The 13,153-nt window shown below is 35.0% G+C and overlaps 2 protein-coding genes across 3 annotated transcripts; one reads left to right on the top strand and one right to left on the bottom strand.

Annotated features, from left to right (window-relative positions):
- Positions 1-1,805: 1,805 nt before the first annotated feature.
- On the bottom strand, positions 1,806-3,704 carry LOC113768969 (CASP-like protein 4D1). The gene is made up of 4 exons (XM_027313467.1): positions 3,556-3,704; positions 2,982-3,117; positions 2,230-2,418; positions 1,806-1,985 (listed from the first exon to the last, which is right to left on the bottom strand). The coding sequence occupies exons 1-4, from the start codon at positions 3,702-3,704 to the stop codon at positions 1,806-1,808; spliced, it is 654 nt and encodes a 217-aa protein (XP_027169268.1).
- Positions 3,705-7,745: 4,041 nt separating this feature from the next.
- Positions 7,746-12,997, top strand: LOC113767526 (calreticulin-2-like). 2 transcript variants are annotated; one of them, XM_027311648.1, is made up of 10 exons: positions 7,746-8,189; positions 8,358-8,446; positions 9,774-9,856; positions 10,542-10,570; positions 11,191-11,227; positions 11,335-11,434; positions 12,115-12,162; positions 12,331-12,360; positions 12,456-12,566; positions 12,665-12,759. In XM_027311648.1, exons 2-10 carry the CDS (start codon positions 8,444-8,446, stop codon positions 12,674-12,676), a joined length of 453 nt encoding a protein of 150 aa, XP_027167449.1. In that variant the 5' UTR covers positions 7,746-8,189; positions 8,358-8,443; the 3' UTR covers positions 12,677-12,759. The 2 variants fall into 2 exon arrangements, with proteins under 2 accessions (XP_027167449.1, XP_027167447.1); XM_027311646.1 differs by lacking the exon at positions 10,542-10,570 and having other exon boundaries at positions 7,752-8,189; positions 11,369-11,434; positions 12,456-12,529; positions 12,665-12,997.
- The last annotated feature ends 156 nt before the right edge of the window (positions 12,998-13,153 follow it).

The raw sequence follows: 13,153 nt of genomic DNA, 5'->3' as shown, positions 1-13,153 counted from the left end.
TAGAATTTATACGGCCTAGAGGACCTGCACTGTCATAAGTGGTTTATTACATTTGTATTAGTCCACTTTAAGGAACTATGATTATGGTTTAAAATCTAAAATGGACTAATTTGTTCTGGAGTTCGTCCATTTTGAACCTTGGTTCCTGTGGCAAATATTGCTCGTTCCAAGTCCTATGTTACATGAACTGAAAAGAAGCCTTATGATGTCTCATTCTGTAAGCCCAAAAAAAGAAAAAATAGAATCTTCTGCGCGAAAGAAATTGTATCAGCTTCTAAAATACCTTTTAGCCCATTAAAGTTTAGCCCTTAGTGTTCTAGCCCATTAAATTGTTTTAGGCTTCAACCTCTTACAAAAAGGTAATCTTAGAATGTGCTAAATTTGGACCCCGGGGTTGGCTCGACAGGTACTGGGATTGCCTCATTAGGTCTCAGGTTGTGTGGTCAGAGTTTGACTCCTCCTACGGTCTTGGGTCTCTTGGGGGGCGGGGGCCGGGGCGCAGTGGGTCTAGTCGGGCCGAAGGGTCGGACACCCATTATGTTGACAAAAAAAAAAAAAAGAATGTGCTAAATTTGGTTATCGATAATGCTCCAAATTCTAAATGGGGAAAAACTTGAAAATGGTCTCAAAATTAAAGAATACGGAAAGCTGCAAAGTTTACAATTCCTAGTTCAACATGCTCAGACCATGTTTAATAATTCAATTCAGAATTTAAATTTAATAGGTTTAGATGTTAATATATTTAAATATTTTTTATAACAAGAAATAGAAAATTTTAATGAATTGAGTAGTTTCGAATTGTCTAGGCAAAACTTACTTCAAAAAAATAAGTGATAAGCGGTGTAATTATCACTTAATACAAAGTATGTTCAAATGTTAGGATTTTAGTATTGAACAATTTAATAATTTAACAGGTTCAAATTTCAGAATCTAAATCTCAATTTATTAAATGAATCCTTAGTATTGAAAATCTCTAAATTTGTTGAAGAAAAACACGATTCATATTTTCTTTCTTTTTTAAAAAAATCTTGAGAAAGTATTTTGAGTCGGTGCCATGCATATCCAATGTTACCCTTCCCCCCTCCTGCTAGGTAGTGATGTTTGATAGTGTCTTTTATGAGTCTATCAATTCTATTTTATTTGATGACAGATGAGAGTATTCTGATTTTGATTTGAGGGTAACATATATGTACTTTGGAGTTTTGTTTGCATTGACAAAGAAGTTTCTAAAAAGCTTTCAATCTTGCGCATAGTAGGTTGGCTACTTGGCTATCGTTTGGCCAATTTGAGGCTATAATAAAAAATGACAATGACAAAACAATAAATGGTAATTTGGCATCAAATCGGGAGGGTTTGGTTGGGTGATACGGTGGAAATAATTATAAATAGGAGACCTAGTTCAAAACTTCCTACTTAAAAAAAGGGTTAATACAATATTTTGAAATTTGTAATGACTTTAGAACCCTAGCAAATTTTTTAATAGCCTTTTTTTATATATGAAAGTAAACAAATATCCAATGTATAAAATGAACTATTGTACTACAGACTTAACATAATCTTTTTTTCCTAACCAACCTTGTTAATACCTATTTTCACTTTTTATTTGTCCTAAAACAAGAGTCATTTTTAAAAGTCACTACAAACTTTTATTACCTTTCCATTTTTAGCATTTAAAAGTTAGTCCCTCTACACATCAATACACTATCATAGAATTTAAATGTGGGAGCATTAGCATATTATAAATATGTCCGAAAATACATAATGATTACATGTTCTCTCAAAATTTGAATTTTTCAAAATATGACTCAAATTATAGGACAAAAGGAGCACATATCAAGGTGTGAGAGAGAATTCGGCTTTGCAAAAGCAGCATGGTCAAAAGGCCTCCAAGCTATAATGGTAATGGACAGGCAATTTCTTGATGATGGAGATGATATCCAAAATCGATATGCTTTGAGTGCATGAGGATTACTGGACCAGTTGGCCTGTATTAGTATGCAAAGCATAAACTAATATTCAGTATTCACAGGCTAGAACATCATCATCCATTATTCAGACAAAATTTCTCCCAATTGATTCAAAAATTCACAGAAAAATTTGATAATTTCTTCCAACAGTTCCCCTACAGACCAATATTTCTCATCGAAAAAATCCTCCTCCTCCTTTAGTATTTGGTGACTTCATGATTGATGTGAGAATAGAGGTTATGGCCATAGTAACAAATCCTACAAGTAGAATACCAGTAGCAATGTTCTCCCTATCAAGGAAGTCGGATGCTTTTGATCTCTCTTCATCTACCTCTGCGGCATTGGCACCTAATACTACAGCAGCAACAGAAACTACATCGAGGTATCTTTTAAGCTCGAAGGTAACACCAAATCCCACTCCAACTCCACTTGCCAAAAGGAAGCTGATGACCTGCAGATTTCAAGATAAAGAATCATTTCTAGAAACGGCCAACAATCTTTCTTGGAAATTGCTACTGGTCTAAATAATTGTTATCTCCTTGGTTTGTCTTTTCTATACAGAGAACTAAACCCATTCTACAAATAGTTTACTCAAAATTAAGATGATGAATAAAATTTTTTTTATCGCTAAGCATGGATGTCTATGGGGGTTTATTTGCACTAGAATAATGTGCAGCTTTCAGTATTCGGTGCAAATTTACAATGTTCTTCAGACATACTCTGATATTGTCTTCTTTTTTTTTTCTTCATTCTACGACATATTTTCTTCTTCTTTCTTTCACCAGATAAAATTTGTCTCGTCTGAGACAGCAAAAAAATCAACCATGTAATGATCCCAGAAATAATTGCCCAGAATCCTAGCTTCCTCATGCAACCTTAATGTAAACATATTAATGCTAGGCAACAGCGTAATAATTCCAGCGACCATTACTGCATTGAATTGGCTTCATTTTCTATTATTTGAGCTATTGAAGAGGTACTTATGGCAGTTATTATGGAAGTGTATGAGAGAACCTTATCGCCGTAGAAATCAAACTCCGGCAGACAGCCGTTGCGAATCCACCTCTTCTCTGTGCTAACGTGATATACAGCAAAGGGAAGCTGAATGAGCGTGTAGATGAAGCCGACGCCTGCCACAGCCACAGCATACCTGTTATAATGAATTTATTTCCAGAATTAATGAGATTTTATATGATTAAGCTGGACTAAGATAATTAACTCTATCAGCTGTTTTGCGATTTTTTATAAAAAAAAATTCAGGATTTACTACGTTTAATTTGCACAAATATATTGCTGTTTACATGCTCAAAATATTAGAATTCTGCCATTCTGAGTTAAAGAAAAAAAGAAATCAGAGTCCTGAGATCGTGTAATTTTGTGGTTTATGATCTCTTAAACCAATTATCAACCAACGAAATCTATGAATAGAAGAAATCTTAAACAATTTGAAAACTTTTAATTAGTTCTTGAACAGGAGTGAGACCCGGCCCTGTAGTTAGCATTGTCAAGTAGGATTTGTTTTTCAAAATTACAATTGGATTAGAATAAGCTAGATTTAGAACTTTATTTCGAAATTATGCAGTCTTACCAGTAAGCATGGAGATCAGCAAAGAATATTTTAGCGCCATCACTGAGCTTGCAATTGTTAAGAACCAAAAGCACAACTGAGGCACCCAGCGCCAAAAGAGTGATGACCCTCAAGACTAGGACTGAATTAATTATCTGCTTTGAAGCCATTTTTGATTAATTCTACCTCTTCAAATTTTCTGATACAATTCCATGGATGGAAAGCCCTTTTTAATACCATGAATTTACCACCTCCAGACTCCTTGTACTGTCGATAAAGCCAAAGCTTTTGCCAGCAAAATAATTTCTTGTGGTTTGGGATCACAGTAAATCTTGCCGATTTCATTTTCAACAGCAAAGCATAATATGATAGAGACATTGCAGGCTAAGAATATATTATTTGACCTTACCAGCTGGGAAAATTTAATGATTGTTTTTTTTTCCTTTATATTTTTCATTTTACGTGTGTTTTCTTTAATGCAATCTAATTTTGTGGTTTATACAAATTGACCGAATTGACTGCAATGCTCAGTTAAATTTGAAGGCACGTCTTGTACGAAAATAAGCATTGCAAAATAGAATTCAAGTTATAGAATTCAGGGTTCAAATTCTAAACCTAACGGTTAAAATTGGAAAGGGTGTAAGGGGGAGAGGGAGTGTTTAAAAAAAAAAAAAAATTCTTAACCTAAACTTTACCCTCACCAATAACTCTAACAACCAATGAGCTTTTGTGGGTATTATTGAGAATGTAGAAGAATGATTTCTTCTTTTTTAAAAATAAATAAATAAATATATATATATTAAATTTGTTAAAGTATAATAACTTCATTTCTGTCAACCAATACAGACGAAGATTAATAGTTTATCATGATCATGCTTAATTAATTTATATAATCTACAGTTGTATTTGTTGTGGATGTTGACACTTTTGTTGATGGAGGCTTTGTAATTGTCTTAACAGTTTGTTTGTTCATGCCACACAAAACAGCGTAATTGATTAGATTTATGATACCCTAAAAATACATTCGATTATCACGCAATCGCCCTGGCGTAGAGCGTTGAGGCAAATGGCTTCTTGGAATCATCTGGGAAAAGGATGCTGATTGGAATTTCTTCGCAAGTATATGTCCAAGTGAAAATTAAGGTGGACCAAGTAAAAACCAGAATAAAATTTTGAAGTTGAAAAGCTTATTGAACTAAGGGTGGAGGGGGAGCATTTCATCGATTAGAAATTGTCTACCTCTTATTATATACAAGAAAAAGATCATGCCAATATATTTATGTAACGTAAAATGACATCGACAACTAGTAATTGATCACTTGATCAACGTTCCTATCAATTAAACAGGACCTTAGACAAAATGATGTGTATAAGTAGTCATTAATCGCTCTGTTTGGATTCAAATTTTTTTGAAAAATAATTTTTTCATCTACAATGCTACAGTAATACACAAATAAAAACAACTTCAAAAATACCATATCCATACAATATATCAAAAATAACTCCAAATATACAAAAAAATACACAACTATCCATCACACTCCACCACCACGGCTACCACCTTACCGTTACCACCCCCACACCCACGACCCTCTCTCCTCTCTCCTCTCTCTCTCCGCCCATCTTTCCTCCCTCTCTCCTCCTCCTCCTCCTCATTTTTTCCTCCTCCTTTCTCTCCTTCTCCTTCCTCCTTTCTTCTTTCCCTTTCCCCGCCCCTCAATTTCCTTCCCCTCAACTGACCGCAACCTTCCTAGTCACAATCAAATCTGATTACGACCAGAAGCCGCGACCAAGACGATCGTGGTTAGAGTGGTGGCTAAAGTTGCAGTCACAACCCGCGAGCAGGAGAGGGGTTTGGGGTTGGGGGGAAGGAGGGGAGGGGGGAGAAGGGAGAAGGGAGAGGAAAGAGAGAGGAGGAGGAGGAGGAGGAGGAAGGGGACGAAATAGAGGGGTGGAGGAGAGGAAGAGAAATGAGAGAGGGGGAGGAAAAGGGAGGGGACAGTAGTGGGTCGTGTAAAATTTTTTAAAAAAAATTCCAAAAAAATTGTAAATTATAAAAATACTCAAAAATATATTTTAAAAATATCTCTAAAAACAATCCAAAAAACATTTACAGTAAAAGTTTTTCATATACACAATTACAGTAAAGTTTTTGAAAAACACCTCCAAAAACAACTAATCCAAACAAAACCAATTGATATAAATTCCATAAATGTTTGAGAACCATATGATGATCCAAAGAGTTTCTTACAAACTATGTAATTCAACAAGACGCAAGGTTAAAGATTAATTTGGCCTTTTCATTGCATTAGAAGATAGTAATTTTTAATTGTCTTAGTACCATAAAATTATCTGTTTTGCAAAATGATCTTTCAATTGCTTTTTCACATACTAAAGACCTGCATCTATCATTTTCAATTCATTGTGCACCGGAATTGCAATCTACCTCGCCTCTCATTCTCTATTATTAAGTATGAAGCATGGCATAAACATGCACAAGGTTCAAGTATTCTATTATGAGTCATATTTAATTAGTGCAGAGCTATAAATTATTAGGATTCTGTAAAAGTAGATTTAGAAGATATTTATCTAGGTTTTTTACTCTTATTCAATAGTTAAAAACAGAATAAAACGAATACAGACTGAATTCAAATATGTAGCTGTGTCTACATTTTGTTCAAGCAACATAAAATTAAAAGAAAAGACGGAAAAAGGAAAAAAAAAAATCGAAGTCATTGACTGATTCAATGAGATAACCTTTTCATCCAACTAGGGAAGATAATGGCAAATCTCTGGAACCCCTATGTTTGTGTCAAAATATTATCCCATAATATTCATTGGTATCAACAATTTTCCTTGAAGAAATTAAGTTGGATATGCTCATATGACCATATGACTTTTCCAAGCAATTATATACATAATGGAAAAATCACAGGTGATGCCACAGGTTCAATTGAAGCTCATTACTTTTTGTCAAATTTTATTTTAGCTCTTAAGCTTTCAATTCTTTCAAATTCAGCACCCTATTCTCTCACTGTTTCTTCAATTTTAGCAGTTCCGTTAAGTTTAAAATGGCCTACATATCCTAGGTTGCTCTTAGGTGTATATATCAGAAAGGAACCAATCTTCTTGTTAAGAGCTTCAACAAGGAGAGAATGATACAAAACCTCCAAACTTTTGACTTGGAACTGATCACCAATCAAGAAGTGGATAAAAATCAGCAGATTCCTCAGCATTGGAGCTTTACTGCAGATGGTTATTCATCCATCCAAACAGGCCGTATAAATTTGCAGCAAAACTTTGGGATGGAGGGCTATAATATTCTCTTTTTTTTTTTTACAATATGATAGATCATCCTACAGTAGGGGAGGGGGAGCACCTGGAGAGGTTTAAGGGTAACTCGGAGCGGATTAAACCATCAACGAACCAGATGAGTGCACTACGTACCCGCCTAAATTTTTTAAAGCAGAGCCATTTTAATGTGGCAAATTAATGGGAGATAAGGTTTGAACTCTTGTCTCCCACCCATCAAGATTTAATGCATTGGTGGTGGCCATCAGATCAAAGGCCGGTGATTAAGGGCTCTAGTATTCTCGTTTACGGTTTTTTTTCAATCTTTCTGAAGTTTATCGTACTTCAATGATTTAATTTTCATTTCCCATGGTCAAAGGTCATGTTTCCTCGTTCCCAGTCTCTGAAAGTTTGAGTCTCACCAACTTGATGTTCTTTATTCTCTTCTTTTCTTTCTCATTATTCTAAAGTGAAAAATACTAGATGTAACCTTCCGTGGAATTTTATCATTTTCATTCAGTTTCGTTTTTTATTCTTTTTTTTTTTTTTAAATAAAGGATTCTTCTTATCTTTTGCAAGCAATCAGAGTCTAGACCCACTTCTTATCCTTTGACCTTAGTGCATAAAATAGAAAATTACCTTTCATAAATTCATTAGTTATATATCCAAAGTTTTATTGTATTTTGTTCTAGAATTACATCATTGTAAAAAATAGATTGATTACTAATTCTATCTGTTGTTTTCAACATAAGTAGATAAAGAGCCGAAGAGCTCTTCCGACGTGGATGTTTTCGTCGTCCTCTCACGTGCCAAGGATTTGGTCGTTTTGATTCGTCGTTCTCATCGTTCTCACGTGACCTCCGTTGTTTTGCGTCTAGCGCATCGCGCGAGGCCTAGGTCAGACTAAAATCGCCGCCTCTCTGCTCTTCTTGCTTTTCTGTTCTCTTTTTTTTTCCCCGTTCTTCCTCTTCCTCCTCTCCTCTCTCTATGTTTTCCTCAGACTCTCTCCGTTCCCTTCTCCTCCGCCGAGACCTAGGTTAGACTAAAACGCCGCCTCTCTTCTCTTTTTCCTTTTCTCCTCGTTTTTTTTCCGTTCCTTTCTCTTCCTCTCTCCCACTCTCTATTTTTTCCTCGGGCTCTCTCGGTTCCCTCCTATTCCGCCGCCATATCATCTCCCTCTCCGACACCCAACATCACAACTGCCCCATCTCCCACCAGCCCTGGGATTCCCCCCTCCGCCTCCCTCCGTTTCAAGTCATCGTCGCTAGATCCCCTCCCGGGATCTCCATTCCCTCGTCTTCGCTTTATTTTTAAATTTTTTGCTCCTCTTTTTTTTGTTTTTGTAGGTTGAATATCAATATCAGGTAGTATTTCGGTATTTTTTTTGGCTTTTCGGTTCTTTTTCTGTTTCACTGTCTACATGGGAAATTTTTTTTTGTGATGTTATATCTTGAAATTCTAGGGCTTAATAGCTGATCATTTAGTGGTTTTTTTTGTATATTGACTGGTTGTATTTTTTTTGGCTTATTCAGAGGATTTTTTTTTTTGAAAAACTGGTTTGCTCTCGGCCTCCTCTTCGCCTGCGCCTCCGCTAAAGTCTTCTTCGAAGAGCGTTTCGATGGTATCTTCATCTCCCGATCTCTCCCTCTGACTTCTACTTGTTCTTTTTGTGAATGTTGAAGTAGTAATTGAGTTTGGTTTTCAGTTATTTCCAATTTGTCTTAGCTTTACTTGTCGAAATTAATTTGTGGAAGATCGGATTTAGATTAGCGGTTGATGTATGGATTCCAGTTTTCTGATTGGATGATTTGAAATGTGAATGGAATTCTGGTCTCTTGCCTAGATCTGTTGATTCTGTCCATATGAAGTTGAGACTTGGATTTCTTTTTGATGATTCGATGTAATGGGTTGTCGGATGTAATTGATCTTTTTTATTTGTATGTGAGGACTGTTTTCTGGGCAGTACACTTGCTTCCCGGATGTTGCTTGGTTACTAGATAAGTTAGAGGTGTGATTTTGTGCGATTCCAGGGGGATGATGGTGATGTTATATGATCTGTTTATTTAGCTTTCCAGTTGAGATGTTTGGAAAGAATTGAATATGTTAACGGTTTAACAATGTTATTGTGTCGGTTCTTGATGGCTTTGAACAATGTTTTTGTATTGCTGATGGTTAGTGTTATCAACTGCACATTGTTTCAATTGGATGAATATGTTTATGTAGAACAATGTACAATCATGTCAGTTTGTTTTTGTGTTTTGGACACCCCACTTGTGCTAGACTAAGGGAGGAATGTTGGAATGTTGGTAGATAGCTTTCTTAGATATCATTTTTTGTCCAAAAGGAAGTCTGTTAAAATGTAAAAGCAGTTGCTATTTGATTTTTGTACTAAAATGAATGTAAAAGCAATTTCTATTTGATTGTCGTACTAAAATGCTTTGTGCTGATAAACACTTTTAGATTGCACATGCATGTGATTGTAGTGTACTTCTATGAATTTCATATTACCTTGTGTATTGGAAAGTGTAGCATCTCTTTTTAAATATGTGATTACACGTGACTATTCCTCAAATCAATTTTGAAACAAATACTTGGACTGCATAGGTAGTGCCAAGTCTTTCTTTTCTCAGAATTCAAGTGCCAAACTGTCCATATGTTAACCCTTTAAGGTTTGATGGAATCCAAATTAAGTGAAAATTTTCTTAAGTACTTGTAAGTCTTATAGCATGACTTGATGTATCATGTCCTGTAGCTTCATCATAATTGAAGTATTTTTCCACTTTTTACTTATTTTGAGGTATTTGCTTCTGTCAAATGTTGAAGAAAAATTTAAAGATGTGTTAACTACAACTCGGTTTCAAATTATATCTAATTTGATTTTTTTATTTGTTATTTGTAATATATTAAAAATTAATTACTTCCTGATTATTTTGTCATGCCTTGAATAGATTGAGGCAGTTTTCAGCAACAAGAAGATGTACAATGCAGAGATGACTGTTGTGATGGCGAGTCGAAGTTCAAATTACTGCTTGTAAGATTTTTCTCCAAATATTTTTTTTATCTGGTTTTCTTTTAATTTGCAGAATTAGGTAACATTGTCCCAATGTATATCTACAAGCTCATTACTTATTTCTTTTTTCTTTCTCTAATTTCTGACATCATAAGAAAAAGATTATTATAACAATGACAGACAAACCGTCCTTGCTTAGAGGAAACAGAGAAAGGAAACAGTTAAAGCAAAAAAAAAAAATAAGAGAAAATGTTGAAAAAACTATACACTTTTTTACTTTATGCTGACTTGTGATGTACTTCCTGCGCCTAAGTGTACCAGCCTGAGACTAAGTGTATCAACATGAATTAATATAGTTGATGAACATGTTCTGTTATTGAATCAAAGCTGCTTTTAAATGTGATTGGATATACCTTTCCAGCAAAATGAAGTTCTTTCATATCAAGAATTAAATGAGAATGAAACAGGCAGACCTTGATAATTGTCTACTCCATGAGGGTTTATATGTGTAGGTTTCAAAAAAATTAATGGTCCTTCTATCCACTTTGATAACAAAACTAATTAACTTTTCCTAAATTATTGGGTTGCAATCACTTGTTTATGCCAAGTTCTAAATAATTATATACAGTGTGTACAGACTAGGAATTCATTGGCTAAGCAGTAGGAATTCATTGGCTAAATTTATACCCTGTGATTTACATTGTAGGTTCAACAAGCTTTTTCAGACTTGGAGAGGTGATTTTCCATTTCATTGGCTAAATCTATTCTTAGTTCCAGCTTTATTTTGCTATTGCTAACTGTTAACTGAAATTTTCTTTTGATTTTTTTTTGTGTTTCTAATGGCTTCCTTGAAGATCTGTAATTTATCTTCCTTCATTCTTGGCTATTATTCCTTTCCTTGCATGTTGCTTATTAATTTTTTTCTGTGCTGCCTTTGAACTTTGGATGGTATAAAAGTTGCTGAAGGGCTTTCTTTTGAGGAATGTTTGCTTGGCTAAATAATATATTGTTGTTGGGAATTGGCCAGAACTGTCAAATGAATCTCTTTTTAACATTTTCTTCTAAACATTTTCTTGATGAAAGCTAAAAAGTTTGTCAGTTCAAAACTAACTGATCTTTCAGCAAAGTAGTAGTTGTTTTAATATGCATGATTAGGATTGATCATTACATATTGGCAAAAGTAACTTATTTGATGCAGTACTGATAGGTATACGGTCATGTTGACATCTTGCATAGCACGTATTCAGGTTGAGTCACTAGGTCAAATGAATGTTTAAGTTTCACAGTTTGAGGTACCTCCTCTTAAATGCTCTGACCCAAGGGCTAATCATGATATTTTATCTGTTTACCCGCAGGGGTGGTGGATATCTTGTTCCAGACGATGTCTACAAGGTAATAGTTTGCGGATGACCTTTTTCTTGTATTCCCTTCTAGAGAAAGCATTGCATTTAGTTTCAGCTGGTCAATACATGTTTCTACTACTCCTTTTCTTCCGCCAGCCATCAATTTGAAAAGTACGCTATCCATGATCAGTGTTTTCAAGGGTTGGTGAAGATTGGAATTCCACTTGACTCTCCTACATTCTACACTGTCTGCGAGGTATGACAATACTGTTATCTTGTTAAGTGCCTAGATTTTATCAAAGTTAGGATTTTGAACATGTTACAGAAGTTGGAGGCAGATTCACCAATAGGTAAGGCATTAATATTTATAGTACTGTTTACTATGATTGTTAGGTGTAAGTTTCACAATACAATTGGATAAATGTTTGAGTTCTGATGATATTCTTTTATTTACTTGTGAGGTGATGTGAACTGCACCCTCCCCTCCCAACAAAAAAGGCTAATTAGGATGGAGATTGAGCAAACTTCGTGTATGTTACCTTCTATTTTATATACAATCTCCAGTTTCTCTTAGAATAGTGAGGATTTACATGCATATAGCAAACCTGTTACCTTTGAAGTACTCTGATGTTCAACTAATTTGTGTTTTTAAATGATCTGAACAGTGTGTGTTTCAATGATTTGACACTCAATCGATTTGTGTCTTAATGATCTCACACTTTGCCACTCAACTGATTTGACCTGTTATCTAAATCTTCAGTTTTTGAACACTTACCATGATTTGTGTTTTAATGATCTGAGGGTTCGGAGCCAACTTGCAGTTGATGTGCTCTGACTAATTTTTACCTGGAGTCTACTTGTGCTTTATGTGCTCTGACTAATTTGTACCTAGAGTTTACTTCCGCTTGTTGACACATGGAAATGTTCATGTTGTAGGCTGAAAAAGCTGCTTTTGATGAGGCAGAAAATAAGAGAGAGGAGGAGGTATTTTTCATTAATTCTCCTCTGTTGCATAATGTCTTGAGTACATTTTAATTCCATTTCTGTATAGTTTGGACTTTGGACTTCCTTTATACTGCATTATTTGAATAGTGATCATTTGATTATGAAGAGACAATTTATATCTCAAACTCCTGTCTGATTTTGTTTCAGGAAGCAAAGGATGGCCCAGTTGATTCTGATGTAAGTTCCTGACTAAAATGTTGTTCTCAAAAGAGACTCTTTTTGCTCCAGATTTTATTTGTGATATGTTCTTATTGCATGCACTTTCTTATTAGGCTGAGGAAGGCGATGATGATGATGCTGCTGATGAAGCAGATAGTGATGATGCAGACCCCAAATCAGAAACAAAGGAAGATGTTACTGCCGCAGCTGAGGAAAATGTTAAAGTTAAGGCTTGTCTGATCTTTCAGTGTTGAGTTAACTATGATGACTTGTTATCAGAAATTTGAATTGTTTTAACGCTCTTACTTCCACCCTTTTGCAGGATGAGCTGTAGGAAAATACGTACGAGTGCAGTTGTTGGCCAAACATGGTGCTGCGAAGAAGAGCTTTATTGGCAACTGAGCTTTGGACATTTTCATTTTCCTTTTAGCTTTTAACTGTAGAATTGCTGTTTAGGGGAAAAAAAGGATATGGAGGCATGAACTTGGTATTGCGATACTTCTTTATTCTCATCTGGCTCAGCCATTAGAACCAAAAGAGAAACATGCCTGTTTTAGTTTTAGATTTATGAACAGTTTGGACTTGGAACATTAGCATTGTTAAGATTGATTTATTTCGTAGCTTTCAGCATTAGTCTGACATGGATGCTCTTTCATGTTTTGGAATTAAAGCCCCATTCCGTCAATTTGTTAACTAAGCTGTAAAACTAAAACCCCTTCCAATTTGTTATTTCCCCCGTTCTGATTATTCCTTTTCTTAACATTAGTCCTCAAAATTTTTTTATTAATAAACGTATGATAAGTTGGTACCA

Source organism: Coffea eugenioides, chromosome 4, assembly GCF_003713205.1.
Source record: "Coffea eugenioides isolate CCC68of chromosome 4, Ceug_1.0, whole genome shotgun sequence".
In the NCBI taxonomy this organism is placed as follows: domain Eukaryota; kingdom Viridiplantae; phylum Streptophyta; class Magnoliopsida; order Gentianales; family Rubiaceae; genus Coffea; species Coffea eugenioides.
The sequence above is the reverse complement of the archived record's forward strand: the minus strand, read 5'-3'. Positions and strand labels throughout refer to the sequence as shown.